Here is a 21,139-nt window from a genome sequence, read left to right on the forward strand (position 1 = left end):
GTTTCATAACTAGACTATCAAATTTCACAGGATAAGTGTGGTCATGAGAAGCTAACATTCATTTGTTATGTAGTGTAGTGATTGTGTAGAACATGAAAATCTGACCATATCTCTGCCCATATCTTTTCAGAATCCAAGCTCTTGTTCAGAAATCACTCAACTCGTTAGATGCTAGATGGGTGTTGCATCGCTACTTAAAAAAGACTTAGTAAGCTAGAAAAGCCAAGCAACTGTTCTTTCACTGATGGTTCCGCCAAAGGCCAGGCCTTGCGGCAAACCCTGCTTGCTGTCATAGGCTGTGCGCAGCTGGGATTGGCTGCCCGCAGGGGTTTGGTGGAGGACCAGCAGCCAATCCCGACTGAGCACAGTAAAGGGTTGTGCACAGCACAGAATGTGTGCATGGCAGGCAAATGCAGTACTTAATAAAAAAATGAAATTAACTGAAAATAAACATAGTTTAAGATTAGTAATACTTTATCTAACACAAATTAGAAAAAGCCCTGAATTTCGAAGTTATTGTATGAATGCGCAGTGCACACTGTATGTCACACCTCTTGCCATGCTCAAAACACCACTTTACCACGTTTAGATATAAATTGGCTTCATTAATAGACTACCAGTTAAAGAATGAGAAATATATTACCTTAGATGTTCGAACTATTTTCTACAATGTTGAGCTAGCAAGGGCCCTAACTGCAATTTGATTGCTCCTGTTACTAATTAAACTAGTGGGAAAGTTGAAGCTCTGCGTAGGCTAAAAATATCAGGTGGAGAGTGGATCACTAGTCCTGAAAAAACCAGGGTATGCAATCTTAGTACAGTGTACTATTGAGAAACCCTCATTCACTTTTTTGCAGGAGGAATCAAGCGGTATATTTCGATTCTCCGCTCTGTAGTTAACAACGTGACAGCATCATCATTGGGTTAATAAAATGCTTCCTCCGCCCGGAGGTTTTCCCACTGATTATTTCAGTAGTGATCGTTGATAAAAAAGGGTGTTAGTGTGTAGTGGAGTGACGTGTAGTGAAATATATTTAAAAACTCGTAAAACCAGTACGTGCCTTTAATTAAACTGGGTTCGAGATGGTTAAAAAATTACTCTGTGTGCACAAGTTAGACTAGTTACGGTCTAGTGCACTATAAAAATGTCCATAACAAGGTCTACATGTTTCAGCCCTCTATAATGCCCCTAAGGGTCAAGTGGGCTTTCTTCAGGACCTAGCAAAGTGAAGGGGACCCTTATCTTGACGAGTCTCCAGTGAAAAAGTGGAAAGACTATTCCACTAATCTGTTCAATTTGAACCTACATTGCTGGGAGAAAAAAGGGGAAGGGGAAATGAGAGAGAACAAACTGTATTAAGTTCGTACATATGCTGTATCAATGCTAAATAAACTTAGAGCATCAACCGTTGTAGCAACTGGAAAATGGCAATTCTTTAATGGTAAGCGGCAATTATCAAACACCACTCATTTTCACTTTCAATTATGGCAAACTCAACCCTCTTTTGAGCAAGAACAGAAAATGACACCGCATCCATTTTGTCATATTAAAACCACTATTTACAAGTAATCGTAAAAGGGAGAAAGTCAATCCATGAATAAGCACACAGAATGTGCTTGTGTCTACATTCCCCAATAGGTTGCTTCCAATCAGAGAAAAAAAGATTGAAAAACCTATGTATGGATAGGTAAAGCATACTAGTAGCATGAATGTCGAGCTTAATTTTCTAGTATTTCTAACGTTTGTTTCCAACGATAAAGTTTATCTACAAGCTTCAGTAGGTTGTAACGAAACAAGTGCATATTCATGCTGGGGAGAGGTTGTGACAAAAGTTTGTATTTGTCTCATTTAATTTCCCCAGCCAAAACAATGTGACAATACCTTATGCCAAGCAGAGAACTGTCGTGACCTGTTGACTAGTGGTAAAAGCAGCAAATATAAAAATAAACACAGCAAAAATAAACACACATGTAATGACGCGGGATATTAAAAATGCGCTGTCTCCAACCTACGTGACATCTAAGTTAAACAGCATTGCTACTAAATCTAAATGGATGCATGTGAGAAACAGAGAAAACTGTCGTCACCTGGTAACTAGTAGCGAAGACAGCAAGAATAAACACGAATGTAATAACACGCGATATTAAAAATGCGCTGTCTGCAGACTACGTAACAACTAAGGTAAAACAACTATGTTAATAAATCTCAAGGGATGTACATGAGAGAAACGTAATAGGACTCATACACAGTACGTAAACATTTGTAGCATCCAGGAAGTTAACTACATGAGCGCCAAAGTTTGAATTGCAATTGTACCTTGTATCCCTGGTTGCGGGCTACATCGGGTAAAGGGGAGGCCGTTCCCGCTCTTTAAAGTAATGGAAAATAAGAAGAAAAGGGTACATGAAAGGTACTTAAAAGATAGTACATTACAGTTTTTGTGGCGGCGTCCTCGTGTGCTGCTTCCTTTACCTTTGTGGCGGGGGTGCGCGACCAGTGCTGGCTCTACCTCTTCTTACCCGGTAATGATACGGGTACTGCTTAGCAAGTTTAAGAAGGAAAATCATAAACCGAGAAAGAGGACTAGGAGTTCATTGCGAGTCACCATGTATCTTTTGTTAACAACCCCGTACTTCTGAAAAATATAGAATCCATGACGTGCACCCATTGATGCAGGCAGTAGAACGTAGATATCTGTAATAAAGTATTTTTCCAGAATAAGCTACTTTCAGAAAGGGGGGAGTGGTGCAGAGAGAGAGAATATCCCTTGTCCACGACATGATCCTGTCTTTAAATAGTTATATTGTCAAAATTATTTCTTAATGCTGAGCCACGGGATATTATCGTTCAGCCCATGTATATGTGTTCGTAGACGATAAACCCACCTTTGCTCCTTTTCAAACAGTATTTTTTCTGCGTTATAGTTCTTAGTAATCAGAGTCTCCAAGATTACCCATTGTAGGTCATTGACTGTATGTCCTTTCTCCATGTAGTGGCTGCTCATTTTGGTAGTATTCTTTTTACACTTTACATTACGCCTGTGTTCGCAAAGTCTTTGCTTGACTTTTCGACACGTCATTCCAATGTAGCGTAAATCACAAGGACAGGTGATCATGTAAATCACGTGAGTAGTGTTACAATTAGTGTGAGCTCTGATTGTCCGTTTCAGATTAGGCAATAATTGTAAGGTTTTTGTCGCCGTTGTGAGATGACACACAGAACAGGAACCACATGGGAAGCGTCCAGTTACAGGTGTGTTATTCCAAAGCCTAGGTGGAGCCTCATTTCTAGATTTCACTGGTGGTCTTATATGTACTAGCATGTCTTTTAGGTTTCTCGTTCTCTTGTTAGAAAACCTGGGTTTAGGCCATTTTAGAGATCCTGAAGTTAGAATTCTCCACTTTTTATTGATGATCTTTTTTACATCATTAGTTACCGTACTGTAGGTGCTGACACAGGTAACCAGATCTTATGTTGGTTCTTTCACTACAGTGTCAAGAAGGGTGTCTCTTTGTTGATTTCTGGCCCTCTTGTGTCTCTTTGTTGATTTCTGGCCCTCTTCTGACACTTTTTGATGGTACTTGCGGGATAGTCCCTGTTCTGGAGTTTGTCACAGAGGTCCTTTGCGTGATTTTTGTAGACCTGAATGTTACTACAGTTACGTCTCAGGCGGAGGAACTGACCATAGGCAAGATTCTCTCTCATTGGACGTGGGTGGGAACTTTTATATGAGAGGAGGCTATTTTTTGCAGTAGGTTTAAAGAATGTTTTTGTCTGTATTGTGTAATTTTCGATGAAAATTGTTACATCCAGGAAATCTAATCTGTTAGAGTTTGCTGTGTAAGTGAACTTCAGCCATTCATCCCTGGTGTTCAGCCATTGGGGGAAGTCAGTGAGGTTTTCTTTGTTGCCTTCCCATATTAAAAGGACATCGTCAATATAACGTTTCCAAAAGACAATCCGATTGGAAAAAGGATTGGTAGGGCTGTGTATGTAATTAGCCTCAAAATCACTTGCGTATAGTCCGGCTAATCTCGGCGCTAATGTACTCCCCATGGAAGTACCGTGGCATTGTCGGTACATTGTGTTGTTATACTCGAAATGGTTCTCAGTCAGTGCTAACCTACAGCATTCAAGAATGAAATGTCTGGGTGTTCTGTAATTCCACTGTTGGTTAAACTGTAACGTCTCCAGAGTTTTTTTCTGTGGTAGACTAGTGTATAGACTTTCGACGTCTAATCCAACCAATAACATTCTCTCTTCCGAGTATTGCTGGTCTTGAAGAAGGTTCAGAAGGTCTTTGGTATCCTTCAGATAGGTCGGGGTCTGTTGCACCAAAGGTTTTAAGTAGTGATCAGAAAATTGTGATAAAGGTTCCAAGACAGATCCGATCCCAGAGTCAATCGGTCGTCCAGGTGGCGGTCTTCGCTCTTTATGAATCTTGGGAAGGGAATAGAAGTATGGCATCCTAGATGTTTTTGTCACCAGGAAGTCTGCTTCAGTCTTTGAAATCCAGTTGTTGGTCTCAGCCTAGTCAACCATTAGTGCGATGGTTCTTTGTAAACACGTTGTGGGATCCGTTGTAATCACTTGATAGAATTTTCTATCAGAAAGTAAATCAGTGCATTGTTGGTCATATCCATCTTTACTGAGCAGCACAATCCCTCCGCCCTTATCAGCAGGTTTTATTACTAGTTCACCGTTTTTTTCGTAATGTATCCAGTGCTAGTTGTTCAGAATTTGAGATGTTCATAAACGGTTTTCTTGTCTGATCTTTCAAGCCTTCTACTTCTTTCATTATAGCTTGTTCGAAGGCTAAGATCTCCACTGGGACTTGATGGTTCAATGGGCAGAAGTTTGACCTGCGACGTAGTGTGGTGTCACCGTCTCTAGTTGGCTCGTCTTGGTTGCTGAAGGCCAGCAGGTCAAACTTCTGCCCATTGAACCATCAGGTCCCAGTGGAGATCTTAGCCTTCGAACAAGCTATAATGAAAGAAGTAGAAGGCTTGAAAGATCGGACAAGAAAACCGTTTATGAACATCTTAAATTTTGAACAACTAGCACTGGATACATTACGAAAAAACGGTGAACTAGTAATAAAACCTGCTGATAAGGGCGGAGGGATTGTGCTGCTCAGTAAAGAAGGATATGACCAACAATGCACTGATTTACTTTATGATAGAAAATTCTATCAAGTGATTACAACGGATCCCACAGCGCGTTTTCAAAGAACCATCGCACTAATGGTTGACGAGGCTGAGACCAACAACTGGATTTCAAAGACTGAAGCAGACTTCCTGGTGACAAAAACACCTAGGATGCCATACTTCTATTCCCTTCCCAAGATTCATAAAGAGCGAAGACCGCCACCTGGATGACCGATTGTCTCTGGGATCGGATCTGTCTTGGAACCTTTATCACAATTTGCTGATCACTACTTAAAACCTTTGGTGCAACAGACCCCGACCTATCTGAAGGATACCAAAGACCTTCTGAACCTTCTTCAAGACCAGCAATACTCGGAAGAGAGAATGTTATTGGTTGGATTAGACGTCGAAAGTCTATACACTAGTCTACCACAGAAAAAAACTCTGGAAACTCTGGAGATGTTACTGTTTAACCAACAGTGGAATTACAGAACACCCAGACATTTCATTCTTGAATGCTGTAGGTTAGCAGTGACCGAGAACCATTTCGAGTATAACAACACAATGTACCGACAATGCCATGGTACTTCCATGGGGAGTACATTTGCGCCGAGCGTAGCCGGACTATACGTAAGTGATTTTGAGGCTAATTACATGCACAGCCCTACCAATCCTTTTCCCAATCGGATTGTCTTTTGGAAACGTTATATTGACGATGTCCTTTTAATATGGGAAGGCAACAAAGAAAACCTCACTGACTAACACCAATGGCTGAACACCAGGGATGAATGGCTGAAGTTCACTTACACAGCAAGCTCTAACAGATTAGATTTCCTGGATGTAACAATTTTCATCGAAAATGACACAATACAGACAAAAACATTCTTTAAACCTACTGCAAAAAATAGCCTCCTCTCATATAAAAGTTCCACCCACGTCCAATGAGAGAGAATCTTCCCTATGGTCAGTTGCTCCGTCTGAGACGTAACTGTAGTAACATTCAGGACTACAAAAATCAAGCAAAGGACCTCTGTGACAAACTCCAGAACAGGGACTATCCCGCAAGTACCATCAAAAAGTGTCAGAAGAGGGCCAGAAATCAACAAAGAGACACCCTTCTTGACACCGTAGTGAAAGAACCAACAAAAGATCTGGTTACCTGTGTCAGCACCTACAGTACGGTAACTAATGATGTAAAAAAGATCATCAATAAAAAGTGGAGAATTCTAACTTCAGGATCTCTAAAATGGCCTAAACCCAGGTTTTCTAACGAGAACGAGAAACCTAAAAGACATGCTAGTACATACAAGACCACCAGCGAAATCTAGAAATGAGGCTCCACCTAGGCTTTGCAATAACACACCTGTAACTGGACACTTCCCATGTGGTTCCTGTTCTGTGTGTCATCTCACAACGGCGACAAAAACCTTACAATTATTGCCTAAACTGAAATGGACAATCAGAGCTCACACTAATTGTAACACTACTCACGTGATTTACATGATCACCTGTCCTTGTGATTTACGCTACATTGGAATGACGTGTCGAAAAGTCAAGCAAAGACTTTGCGAACACAGGAGTAATGTCAAGTGTAAAAAGAGTACTACCAAAATGAGCAGCCACTACATGGAGAAAGGACATACAGTCAATGACCTACAATGGGTAATCTTGGAGACTCTGATTACTAAGAACTATAACGCAGAAAAAATACTGTTTGAAAAGGAGCAAAGGTGGGTTTATCGTCTACGAACACATATACATGGGCTGAACGATAATATCCCGTGGCTCAGCATTAAGAAATAATTTTGACAATATAACTTTATTTAAAGACAGGATCATGTCGTGGACAAGGGATATTCTCTCTCTCTTTGCACCACTCCCCCCTTTCTGAAAGTAGCTTATTCTGGTAAATACTTTATTACAGATATCTACGTTCTACTGCCTGCATCAATGGGTGCACGTCATGGATTCTATATTTTTCAGAAGTACGGGGTTGTTAACAAAAGATATATGGTGACTCGCAATGAACTCCTAGTCCTCTTTCTCTGTTTATGATTTTCCTTCTTAAACTTGCTAAGCAGTACCCGTATCATAACCGGGTAAGAAGAGGTAGAGCCAGCTCTGGTCGCGCACCCCCGCCACAAAGGTAAAGGAAGCAGCACACGAGGACGCCGCCACAAAAACTGTAATGTATTATCTTTTAAGTACCTTTCATGTACCCCTTTTGTTCTTATTTTCCATTACTTTAAAGAGCGGGAACGGCCTCCCCTTTACCCGATGTAGCCCGCAACCAGGGATACAAGGTACAATTGCAATTCAAACTTTGGCGCTCATGTAGTTAACTTCCTGGATGCTACAAATGTTTACGTACTGTGTATGAGTCCTATTACGTTTCTCTCATGTACATCCCTTGAGATTTAGTAACATAGTTGTTTTACCTTAGTTGTCACGTAGTCTGCAGACAGCGCATTTTTAATATCGCGCGTTATTACATTCGTGTTTATTCTTGCTGTCTTCGCTACTAGTTACCAGGTGACGACAGTTTTCTCTGTTTCTCACGTGCATCCATTTAGATTTAGTAGCAATGCTGTTTAACTTAGATGTCACGTAGGTTGGAGACAGCGCATTTTTAATATCCCATGTCATTACATGTGTGTTTATTTTTGCTGTGTTTATTTTTATATTTGCTGCCTTTACCACTAGTCAACAGGTCACGACAGTTCTCTGCTTGGCATAAGGTATTGTCACATTGTTGTGGCCGGGGAAATTAAATGAGACAAATACGAACTTTTGTCACAACCTCTCCCCAGCATGAATATGCACTTGTTTCGTTACAACCTACTGAAGCTTGTAGATAAACTTTATCGTTGGAAACAAACATTAGAAATACTAGAAAATTAAGCTGGACATTCATGCTACTAGTATGCTTTACCTATCCATACATAGGTTTTTCAATCTTTTTTTCTCTGATTGGAAGCAACCTATTGGGGAATGTAGACACGAGCACATTCTGTGTGCTTATTCATGGATTGACATTCTCCCTTTTACGATTACTTGTAAATAGTGGTTTTAATATGACAAAATGGATGCGGTGTCATTTTCTGTTCTTGCTCAAAAGAGGGTTGAGTTTGCCATAATTGAAAGTGAAAATGAGTGGTGTTTGATAATTGCCGCTTACCATTAAAGAATTGCCATTTTCCAGTTGCTACAACGGTTGATGCTCTAAGTTTATTTAGCATTGATACAGCATATGTACAAACTTAATACAGTTTGTTCTCTCTCATTTCCCCTTCCCCTTCCCCTTTTTTCTCCCATCAATGTAGGTTCAAATTGAACAGATTAGTGGAATAGTCTTTCCACTTTTTCACTGGAGACTCGTCAAGATAAGGGTCCCCTTCACTTTGCTAGGTCCTGAAGAAAGCCCACTTGACCCTTAGGGGCATTATAGAGGGCTGAAACATGTAGACCTTGTTATGGACATTTTTATAGTGCACTAGACCGTAACTAGTCTAACTTGTGCACACAGAGTAATTTTTTAACCATCTCGAACCCAGTTTAATTAAAGGCACGTACTGGTTTTACGAGTTTTTTAATATATTTCACTACACGTCACTCCACTACACACTAACACCCTTTTTTATCAACGATCACTACTGAAATAATCAGTGGGAAAAACCTCCGGGCGGAGGAAGCATTTAATTAACCCAATGATGATGCTGTCACGTTGTTAACTACAGAGCGGAGAATTGAAATATACCGCTTGATTCCACTTGCAAAAACGTGAATGAGGGTTTCTCAATAGTACACTGTACTAAGATTGCATACCCTGGTTTTTTCAGGACTAGTGATCCACTCTCCACCTGATATTTTTGACATTTGAGAAAAGAAGCTGAGTGGGTCACATGCCCTTCTTTCTCCCTCAAATTTGATTATTATAAAGCTCTGCGTAGGCTGTCATTAAGATGCAATTTCTGTGAAATATGGAAAATATTCTGCAACTTCCTTTGCAATAGTTTTTTTTATCATTGTATTTTGTGCAATAAGAGCACCCATATCCTCACTAAAAACACAGTTAAGGGAATGTTATGGTTAGTTTGGTTCATAACAACTTAATGTTTCTTTAGTATGTGTAGGAAAAGTAGGATCTGCTTTTATGGTTAGCCCCACTTTTTGCCTGGTGCTATGCTGTGTCTGACTGGGATCCTGCTAATCAGGACCCCAGTCTCCGTGCTTTCTCCCCTAAATTGGTATGGTAAGTACTTGGGTACATCTCAGATTGGACACTGGTGTACCCTTATCAGTCCCTAGTATATGGTACTGAGGTACCCAGGGCATAGGTACACCAGGGGCTGAAGCATGTATTATGCCGCCCATGAGGGACCACTCAAACTGTTACTACAGGCCTGCAATTGCAGGCTTTTTAAGCTGGTGCTAGCACCACTTATGACAGATATAGGTTTTCCTCTATCTAAGGTCACTGCACTCAAAACCTATAAGTCACCCCTAAAGCAGGCCTTACAATCCTCAAGGCAGGGTGCTCAGTTCTAAGTGTGAGGGTGCCCCTGCATGAGCAGAACACCCCTACAACCATCGGAGTCCATTCTCCTGGGTTGTAAGTGCATCAGCCATTACGATACATAGAGTAGCCATGCGTCATTACGTGATGACCATCTCTAAACTGGCTGAAACGAACCCGGTCATGTTTGCTATCAAACATGTTGGAATCATACCTCCCATAAACCGTAAACGTTGTGGGAGGTATGATTCCATCCACTATAAAGCCCTCCGTGCTCCCGGTACCAGTCTTCTAGACCCGAACAGCACAACATGGCTGCTGCGGACCAGAGACACGATTCTACCATCCTGCTGCTGAGCCAAGCTCGAGCAAGGGAAGCAGAACGATAGGTGACCACCTCCCAGACAGGGTTTAGTGTATTTGGGCCGGGTGGGAACGCTTGCCAGCTTCAATCAGTCTGCTTGAAGGGCACATTTGGTGACCTCCTTGCATAGTCCAGTTCATACCAGCTCAGTATCCTCCCCACTGTTTGACTCCTCCCCTGGGAAGAAATGCTTACTCGTCCCAACCCTTTCCTTAGGGTCCTTAAGGGCTTACCTGTAGGTGGGTCCCTAGATTCGTCGTGGAACAAGATTCATTTCAAGACACCACTTCTTCTTCAACCGTCTAAGCACTCTGGACTTTATTCTGGGTCTCAAGACTGCAACTAGGAAGACTCCTGCTGCTCCTGGTCTCGTCACCCTGCTCGTCTGCTTCAACATCTTTGCCTGTGCTCCATACAGGAACCTTCCAAAGCCTGTGGATATACAAGACAGCTGAAGGAATCTTCCTTGAAGTGAAGGAGTCACTTCCCTTCATCTGCAGGCACCGCAATGAAGCTGACCGGTCTGCTGATCCTGAGTTCCCACGGACTCCGAAAGGCTCAGCAACACCAGGTGGTGGTTCTTCACATCCCTCGAGACCTCCCCTGTCCTCTCAGCAAGTTTGAGGCCAGTATGCCTCGTCGGAGCCGCATGAACCTAACTCCTGTGTACCCGGTCGACTTGGTGTTGCCATGGCTTGTTGGCTTCCTTCCTCCAAGATCTCCAGGTTTCAAGTATTCCCAACCATAAGCATCTCCTGTGACCAAGATCTTCATCCTCACCGCATCACTTGCACCGTGGGCCTGCATCTTAGGTGAGCTGCTTTAAGTCCTCTTGTACATCCATTGCCTCTGGCCTGTGGGTCCTCTTGAGGGTCTTCTTTGATTTTTGCAGGCTCCCCTGATTGCTCGGGCCTGCACTGACTCCCCTTCTTGTGGTGAGTCACCTGGACCTTGCTGGTCCAGACACTAAACCTTCGTTTTCCACATTGTTTGTAGTTGCCAAGACTTGTTGGTGCTCCCGACAGACATGACCCCTCAGCTCTCGACATCCGACATGGGACAGCTCGTGAACGACTCCTGGTCTTGCACAGCGTCGCCTGATCCTCACAGCTGCAGCTCCAAGGTCATGGTCATCTCCCCTGCAACACCCGACATCGGTGGTCATTTATATTCCGTGCCTCTTGGTCACTCCTGAGTGGCATAGACTCTGTCCCCTCTGCTTGCAGGTACTTCTCACCTTGAATCCACCTTTGGGTTCCACTGGACATTTTCAACTTCTCCAGCAGCGGCAATCATACTGAAGTCCTCCATTGAGTTTGACTGTGGTTTCTGACTCCACACCTATGCACCCGGCTTCCATGTTGTAGGTATCCTGGTTCCTAAGGTATCCACCGGTGGGGTGGCTCACCAACCTTGGGTCTTCCACGGGGTTTCTTCAGGGTCCACTGGGAAGGGTCCTTCATCTTAAAAATTGCAACCATGACTTACCCGCTGACTTATATTGAGAGCACGGTCGTGTTCCCACACTGCACACGACCTCCTTAGGGTTCCTAGATACTAACCTTGGGTGGTTCCTTGGGGCCCCGGCACTTCTACATCCTCTGGGTGCAGTCTTGACTTGCGTCTTGGTTCGCAAACCACTATTTTAGTATATGGTTTGGTCACCCCCTGGTGACCACTGTATATTCGTGCTACTTACCTGTTTCTATTTAAAAGTATTGTGTGCATTGTGTATATCTCCGGTTAGGAGATATCTGTATGTGTTAGTGAGTGTCTTATAATAGATACATATATTTATAAATACACTGTGTGATTCTTTTTTACTTGATTTATAACAATAAGATTATGTTCTGGTAAAACAAGCTGCTTTACACTCCTTCTGGACTAAGCCTGAAGGCTGCTCTCCACAGCTACCACTTGGAGAGCTTTCTAAGGTTGTCTAGGTACACTAAAATCACCATAAGGGTTGTCTGGATTAGTGCAGGGTGCCCACTTACATAAGTGTGCACCAAATACTAAGCCAGCTTTTCACAGTATGGTATCTGAAATTCATCTAAAAAACACAGTTAAAGTAGCAATTGTTATGAAATAAAACTGAAACCCCACTGAAATTACCCTCATATTAGTTCTGCAAAGCATAGTTCGAACCCCTGCCATGCAAACCATAACTCGCCCCCCAAATACAGAGCTCAAGTATCCAAATTCAATTAATCCTCTCCTGTTAAAATCATTTTGCAAGTTTCTGATTTGACTCTCTTTATCTGTTGCCATCTTTATGATTTTAACTATCAAGCTCTTGGTTTCTGTATCAGGACTTTCTCCCAGCTGATATCCAAATACAGTTTGCTGCTAGCAAAGAGCTGATTCGAAACATCTACAACAGCTTTTACAAGTTAAGAGACCGAGCAGAGAGGATGGCGTCTCGAGCTATTGAGAATGCTGCAGATCTTCTCATGTTTGGGAAGGAGTTAAGGCAAGTCATTGTAAAGTCTCATGTACGGAGTCAAATGGGATAACTGCATGTGAATGTGTGGTCTTTGCATGTTACTATGACAGTAGCGCTTTCAATTTCTTTTTTGTGCAAATTAATATTGTTGTCAAATCAAATGGGCACCAATACATTGAAAAAGTTACTGATACAATACTTATTCTGATAGCAACATCTTCCTTCATATTCCTCACCTTATGAATACTCCTTCCAAGCTGCGGACTGGTCTGAAAAACGTTTTCCCTAGCACTGGCCCTCCAACGCTACCTGGTGGTGCCATGCAGCTTAATTCACTACCCTGCCTTCAGACATGGCATCACCGGAGTATATGAGGCACAAACCAGTACACTGCAGTAGGTTCCTGTTTTCCGTGTCCCATAGATACAATCTGCCTTCCTCCCTTTTCTAGCTGTCAACTGAGAGGGGATGGCAGAGTAAGCTGAGCACCAAGAGGGCCACAATGTAGTGTGGCTCCTTCAGCCACTTCGATAATTCATCAAGTTTCCTGTCTTTGCACATCATCAGAGGCAAACGTATGCTGCAGGCAATACTCTCAGGGTGGAAGCGGAGTCTGCAAATGAAAACATTTGACATGCTTACAGTTCTAAAAGCAACAAGGCTGTCCGGGCCTACATGGCCTGTCCGAGCCAGGAGGAGAGCGAAAACTGGGCACAACCTTGACCCACAAATAAATGGTGAATTGAACAAGAGGTGATGGTGCTCCGTATACTGGGGTCATTCATCATGGAAGAACATGACTGCTGATGGGTGGTCACTACAGTGGTGTGTGGAAGGAAAGCAAAGACCAGCAAAGAATCAAAATGCCGGCCGGTGCCTGGAAATTAAATCAGGTACAAAATGATTGTCAGGACAAAGATGGCGCTCCACTGAGGACTCTGTGTCAATCAAAAACATGGGGCCAAACTTCAGAAGAACAAGAGAAAAGCCTCCGCGAATTTGCTGCAAGGGATGAAGGTCTGTGGCCCGTGCGGTAGTGTGGAGCAAGTGTGTGATCTGGGGCAGAAACAGAGACTACAGAGACATGATATTGATACAACTCCCATTACAGTCCCTGTGAGTTGGCTGGGCAAAACCCCCAAAAAGTCCCATAGGAACAAGAGACTAGCCAGTGGGACAAACATGGATGGGCCTCCTGGGTTGCTGGCAGTATGTTGTGTTTTAGCTTTCCTGGCTTTCCACTCATTGTGTGTGGAGTTTTATGAAGTCATCTAGTTCTGAGTGGAATGTAGTGAGTTGGGCCGTGGAGGTGGCGGAGGAGTAGGAGGGACCTGTTTGGTGGTGTTCCAGATAGTACTCTTAATCCACAAGTAATAGTTGACACTGTCTGGATGACCTACTGGGGCTCTTGAAAGTAAGACAAACACTGTCTTCCCATGTGTTTGTGTTGAACAGCAGGTATATTGGGTGTTGAACCTCTGGAGAGCTGCCCATCCTGACCTCCAATTGAAAATTGCATAGTGCTCTACCTCAGACACACAGAAACAGCAGGGATGAAAAATCGGAAAGTCAACAAAAGTGTAAATAAGACTCTGAGAAAGAAGGAGGCTAAAGAATCATGCCAACTGAAAGTAGTAACCTCCAACAAAATGAAATACCGTGAAGATGCAGAAGTGAAGTCTATAGGTAAGAAAATTATTGCAAGCTACAATCAAAATATGCCAACAAATTCCAGGTATATGGATGAAAGTAACCACTAACTATGCTCCACACATAGATCAAATGAGCAAATTAGATTTAAAAAATATATATATCATTTTATTTGTGTTCATCAATCATTTTTAGGTCTCGCCTTGCTATCGCGTAAGCGATCGCAAAGGGAGACTATTGTAAGGGGCTCCCAAAAGTGCTCCGAAAAGCGGATTGCATGGCGAGCATGCGCACAATCACGCGCATCGTGCCGCCATGCAATCCGTTTGGCATCGCACTTCAAAGGGTCCGCTCCCCCGCCTGGAATGCGCTCCCCCGCCCCCGCCAAGCGCGCGCGCCACGCTCCGCCACGCTCCGCCGGGCTTGTCTTGTTTTATTAGGTAACTTGTTTTGAACATGCCCTTCATGTGGATTTGTGTGCCGGAGGTACATTAAACTCGTAAACAACGGACTCCTCTGCCAAAGAACATCGTCCCACCTTTAATTCAGGCACAGAGGAACACCTTTCAGTGTCCTGCAGTACTGTATGCATAAGGTAACTGCTTTTGATTTCTTAATTCATTCAAAGCGAAATGGGGGCTGACTGAACGCTGATTTCCGAAACCAGCCCTCCCCCTTTTGTTCTATGCTCTTTTTGCTTAGGATAATCTATATGTCGCACTGTCTCTCACTTTACTTATTTACGGTGACCCCGCGCCTGCCTCTGAGTCCGAGATGTTTAACGGCGGTAGCCTAGTGCTGCTTCAGGGAGAGGATGCGGCCTCATGGCCAGAGCTGCCGACTTTGGCTCTGAGGAACCAGGTTCGAGCCTCGGTGTGGGTTCAGCATCGTGTGATTCTAGGCAAATCGCCTAATCTCCCGTGTCTACAAAACTGAAGGTGTCCTTGAATAACGCAACTGGTGCCCATTTAAAGTGCTCCAATACCTTCGGGTCGAGTTCGCGCTTTATAAATCTACAAGAAAACAAAAATCTAACAGATTCTTTCTTCCTTTGCCGTTGGCCATGACAGGCATGTTGTAAAAGTACGGCTTTTTAGCTGCAAGTGCAGAGCAAGCCTTCTGTTTTGAAGTGTCGCCATGGCATAGGTTTCAGGACCTCGTTTAAGCGACGCTGTGGTGTTTTTTATTTTAAGACTCACTCAAATCGATGGAGATGTGTTGTGTCCCTGAGGGGGCAGGAAGGCGGTGAAGTAATTAACAGGGGAAATGCAGTCATAATTCACTTTTAGAGGGTATCCCACACGTATGTAAAATTCCTGCGCGTTCGCTGGACGGAAAGCGCTCGACTCCTTGTTGGCTACAGAAAGGTCTCAGGTCTCCTCAATGACTTGCATAGGCAGTGGCGGCTGGTAACATTTGAAAGTGGTAGGGCGTGACAGTTGTGGCAAAGTGCTAATCGCAAAACTTTTGAGAAAAAAAGAAAGGGCAAATGGAGCATTTAAGGCAAAATTGAGAGCAAGGTGGTTTATAAAGCAAATGTGAATCTGTAGACTTGAAAGAGTTAAACACATTTCAAAAGACCCAACATCAATCTGCATTAAATATCTTCAACAGGAGGAGGAGCCTAGCGCGTATCCAAGATGGTCGCGTGAGCACAGGGCTCCCCAGACCCTCTCTGCTCCTCGGAATTTATCCTGAGAATATCCTGACGTGGCTTATGGAATCTGGGAGATAAAGACCAGCTGAGCGTATATCTCTTTTCAAAACTCAAATCGGACCTGGGAATCCTGAGTTGTCGTCGTCGGAACTTTTGGGACCCACCCGACGGAGGTGACCGGGGTGAAGGTGACCCGAGGGACCGGGCTGCAATTGAACAACAGCGGCTTCAGCGCGGTGCCAGCTGCCGATCCACCACTTTCGGTTTCGGTTTTGCACTTCAGGAGACCGGCAGGGAGGTGCGCTCGGGGTGGAGAGGTGCTTCCTGGGCCTCTGCATGAGGTTTTCTTTCATCTGCCACTAGAGCGCCTATCGCCTCGGACCCCCTATACCGACATTTTGTGGTCTTCTTGCTGGTGCCTTACACCTCTTGATTGGAGGTCCCCTCGGGTGACCGTGTTCACATGGGGTGCAAAGGGGGTCCCGAGGGCCGCAAGACCAAGGCTTCCCTCCGCGGGGGGGCAGTCCAGAGCAATAACATGGACCGCTACACCCAGGGCAGGGGGCCCTCTGGCGCTGCTGGCCTCCCCTCGGATACTGCGGAAGGAGGCGCGACCGCCACTACGGAACTATCCTTGCAGGACATTATGGGCGCCATTGATGGCATCAGGGAAACCATCGCGACGCAATATGAGGCCCTGGCCCGTAAGATTGACACTGTCGCGATCGATGTCACCCTGATCCGGGCCGACCTCTCCAAAACTAACGAGAAGGTCCAGGCTCTCGACGCACGGACCTCCACCCTCGGTGCGGATGTGTCGGATCTGCGGGCCGCGCTTGGAGACATCAGGGTGGTTAACGACCATATGGCCCGGCGGCTTGAGGACTTCGAGGGACGGGCCCGACGCAACAACATCCGCGTCATAGGTGTACCGGAGTCCTCTGACGGCCGCCCGGTTGACCTCGTGGTCGAGGAACTTATCCTGAAACAGTTGTCCTCGGCTGGCCTAAGTAAGTTCTTTGCCGTGGAGCGGGCCCATCGAGTTCCGGGCGGTCGGCCACGGCCGGGGGCCCCCCCGAGGCCTATCGTGGCCAAACTGTTCTACTACAGGGACCGCGATGCTATTCTGCAGGCCTCACGGACCCACGGCCCGGTTCGTCATGAGAACTCGACCATCAATTTTTACCCGGACTTCACGCAACTGGTCCAGAAACAACGGATGGGATTCCAAGGGGTGAAGCGTCGTCTCCGTGAGCTGGGCCTAAAGTATTCGATGCTCTACCCTGCAAAACTCCGAGTGGAACATGGGGATCGGACAGCCTTTTTTGACTCTCCTGTGGCTGCAAGTGACTGGCTGGACTCTCTGCCGGACGGAGGTGGCCGTCCCGGACCCTCTGCGGGCACCGCAGGTGATGGGTCCCCTTTAGAATGACTTTTGGTCCTTGATTTTGCCTTTTTGCACTGTACAGTCGGGTCTTATTTCATTTGCATATTGTGTTTTACCAGGACCAGTGAGGGGGGCGGGCGGGGACGGGTCCCTTACCTCCTCTGGGTTCTTTTCGTAGAATGGGGTTAGGGGGGCGACAGGCACACTGCAAGTTGGGGGGGTTTTTTGGCCCGCAGGGGTGCAGGGTGGGGGGAGTTGGTCCTGGGGTGGGGTTGGGGGGGAGGAGGGTTTGTTTTGCTGTGTGTTTTTTGTTTACAGGGCGAGGTACTGATTTTTGTCCACATTTGGGAACTGTGCTGCAGGCTGGGGGACCCTTGATCTATTGGGGGGGATGGGGGGGGACGGGTTGAGGCTTATGTCATGGAACGTCAATGGGTTGGGGGACCGTATCAAGCGGGGTGTAGTACTGCAATATTTGCGTCGTTTGACTCCTGATGTGGTGTTTCTCCAGGAGACGCATCTGGTTGGCAATGTTTGTCATGCAATGAACAGGGGGGGATACCGCCTCGTGGCCCATTCTGGTTTCACAACTGGTTCCAGGGGGGTGGGCATTCTGCTGCGAACCTCACTTCCGGTGGAGATCACTAAGATAGTCTCGGATGACAGAGGGCGCTATGTGTGTTTGATTGGGAGGTGGGAGGGGCAGCCCCTTGCCCTGGTTTCAGTTTACGTCCCCCCGGGCCTCCAGAACTCCACCTTCACTGACTTGGGTCGAATGCTGCTTGACCTCCCGGACAGCCTCCTGCTCATGGGCGGGGACTTTAATTCTGTGGTTTCGGGTGAACTGGATCGTCACCCACCAAGGACCCTCCCCGCTGCCCAGGCATGGCTGGGTGGGATGCTGGAGACCTTCGGCCTGGTGGATAGTTGGAGATTAATGCATCCGACCCAATGTCAATTCACCTTTCACTCGGGGGCGCATGGGAGTCTCTCTAGGTTAGACTACTTCCTTATGCCCGCGGCGCAGACTGGTCGGATTCGAGAGGTCAGGCACCTGGCGCGGGGTATCTCCGACCATTCTCCGCTGTGGCTTGTTTTTGACACCGGGCCGCGGTCTGCAGGGCGGATCGCTCCCATTAACCCATGGTACCTGCGAGACCCTACGACTCGTGACAGCCTGGTTAAGGCTATGGACCAATACTTCCTGGATAACGAGGGGTCGGTGTCTTCTGCAATGTCCCTGTGGGAAGCCTTTAAAACCGTGATCCGCGGACACGCCCTTTCCCAGATAGTGGTGGCTAAGAGGGTCAAGAGTGAGGCAGTGGTGAGGCTGGAGACTGACATCTTGGGGCTGGAGTCGGCCTTGGAGGCGAATGTTACTCCGGACGGGCTCCATGCCCTCAGCCTGAAACAGTTTGAATATAGGTCCCTGGTCACTGACGCGGCCAAAACTATGTATATGGAGCAGCAGGGTCGACTGTACGATGCCGGGGACAAGGCGGGAAAGTTGATCGCGTGGCTGGACAGGAAGGAGAGAGTGAATCGTGTGGTCCCGGAGTTGCGTGCTGCGGATGGTGTGTGTGTGACGGAGCCTGACGAGATTGTGGAATGTTTTGCCGACCACCTCCGGGCTGTGTACTCCCCAGTGACTGACAGGGATGAGGACGACTCTCGCCTTCTACTGAGGGATATCGCCTTGCCCTGCCTGTCCGTTGAGGACCGTGAGCGGCTGGACGCCCCCTTGTCGGTGGATGAAATAGCGACCGCAATCCGCTCCCTTCGCTCGGGCAAGGCTATGGGTCCCAACGGTCTGCCCATTGAGCTATATAAATTGCGCCCTGACAAGCTTGCGCCCTTCCTCAGTCGCATGTTCCGTGAGTCTCTGGCGGCGGGTTCCCTCCCGGCCGATCAGCGTTTGGCCACGATAGTCGTTATCCCCAAGGAGGACAAGCCGCGAGATCGCTGTACTTCTTACCGGCCTATTTCACTGCTAAATGCGGAGCCTAAGATCCTGGCGAAAGTCCTTGCCAATCGTCTGTTGAGCGTCGTGTGCGATCTGATTCATCCGGACCAATGCGGATTCATCCCGCATCGTAACACCGCTCTTAACTTGCGGCGTCTTCATGGCGCCCTTGCCAGGGCGGAGCTCCTCTCCGAACCGGCCGTGCTGGTTTCTTTGGATGCCACGATGGCTTTTGACACCATCGAGTGGCCATTCCTCTGGGCTGTCTTGGCTAAATTTGGCTTTGGAGAAGGATTTATTGGCTGGGTGAAGCTTCTGTACACGGGACCCATGGCTCAGGTGGTGGTGAACGGGCGGGTCTCTCGGCCCTTTGCCCTCGGCAGGGGCACGAGGCAGGGATGCCCGTTGTCCCCTTTGCTCTTCGCTCTCGCCCTGGAGCCACTCGCGGCTTGGCTCCGCTGGGAGCCCTCGCTTCGAGGGATCCGGTGGGCCCCGGGCTTTGAAGATCGGGTTTCGCTGTATGCGGACGATATTCTCCTATATCTCACCTCACCGCGGCAGTCGCTCAACGTCCTCTTTGACGTTCTGACTTCCTTTGGGAATAATTCGGGTCTCACGATCAATTGGTCTAAATCCTGCGTCTATCCGATCTCCGGTGGTCCTCCACTCCTACCGCCTCGGCTTCCGATCCAGGTATCACTGAGCGGCTTTAAGTACCTGGGGATATACGTTTCGCTGGACCCGGTGGCTCGCTATGAGCTGAATCTCCTGCGTCCGCTTCGGCGATTGCGAGAGGATACGGCCCGGTGGTGCAGGCTGCCCCTGTCCCCGCTGGGTCGGGCCGCGCTGTTCAAAATGATGTCCCTTCCCAGGTTCCTCTATGCACTCCAGAATTCCTTCGATGTCATCCCAGTGGCCTACTTTCGGGAGGTAGAGAGCCTGCAGAGGAGACTGGTGTGGGACGGGCGGACGCGTATTGCTCTTGCTAAGCTTACTCTCCCCTGGTATGACGGGGGCATCGCGCTTCCCGACATTCGCAGGTATTATTGGGCCGCGCAGCTTTCGGCCATCAACCATGCCACGTATGCGCCTGGCCTGAACCCGGCGTATGAGATGGACAAGTTCCTGCTTCCCGGCGGGGACTATAACAGGGCGCTGTACTCTCGCTCGGCTGGCCGGACCCTTACGGGTCCTACTAAGATTGCTGTGCGGACCTGGAGGGCCGCCACTGCGGCCACGGGCTGGGGTGAGCGACTGACATGTGCTACTCCTTTGTTTGCCTCCGATCGCCTGGGGAGCCTCTGGACTACGAAGGGGTTTGACCAGTGGGACACGATTGGTATCAGCAAAGTGGGAGACCTGTGGCATAAGGGCGCGGTTAAGACTTTCGCGGCTCTTCAGGCCGAATATGAGCTTACGGACAGGGAGTTTTTCCGCTATGCCCAGGTTCGACACGCCCTGCTCTCGGTCTTTGGAGAGGGGACCACGATCCCGGTTTCCTCGCCCCTCGAGGACCGCATACTCGACGGACATGTCCCGGACAGCACTATTTCTTTAATTTATAAGAAACTGATTAATCATCGGGCTGACCTCTTGGTGCGCCTTCGGGAGGCTTGGACGGGGGATGGGGTGGAATTGGACGACGAGGACTGGCAGTCTGCACTGTCGTCCCCCAAAGAGGTCGCCATTCCAGCCCGTCTCCGGTTGGTACAGCTTAAGATTCTTCACCGGGTGTATGTGACGGGTCCTCGTTTAGTCTCGATGGGATATTCCGACGATGGGCTCTGTAGGCGGGGTTGTGGGCTCAGTGCCACCTTTCTCCATATCCTGTGGGAGTGCCGCGAGGTGGCGGACTACTGGCGCCGGGTACATACGGTTATGGGACAGGTCACTGGGGTTGTGCTGCTGCCGGAGGTGCGTCGCTGTGTCCTGAATGTGTGGGAGCCCAATGATTATAGCGCGGCTCAGACTCGGTGGGCGGCCCTGGGGAACATGATTGCCAAGAGAG

The 21,139-nt window shown here is 47.1% G+C and overlaps 1 protein-coding gene across 5 annotated transcripts in view; it reads left to right on the forward strand.

Moving 5' to 3' along the window:
• The window catches only part of SNX8 (sorting nexin 8), a 370,575-nt gene that overhangs the window by 279,368 nt on the left and 70,068 nt on the right, over window positions 1-21,139 (forward strand). For all 5 annotated transcript variants that reach the window (XM_085629225.1, XM_085629228.1, XM_085629224.1 and 2 more), the window contains exon 6: window positions 12,341-12,501. In XM_085629225.1, coding sequence (XP_085485351.1) covers window positions 12,341-12,501 — 161 coding nt within the window. The remainder of the gene's footprint in view (window positions 1-12,340; window positions 12,502-21,139) is intronic.

The sequence above is a fragment of the Triturus cristatus genome, chromosome 10 (assembly GCF_964204655.1).
Source record: "Triturus cristatus chromosome 10, aTriCri1.1, whole genome shotgun sequence".
In the NCBI taxonomy this organism is placed as follows: Eukaryota; Metazoa; Chordata; class Amphibia; order Caudata; family Salamandridae; genus Triturus; species Triturus cristatus.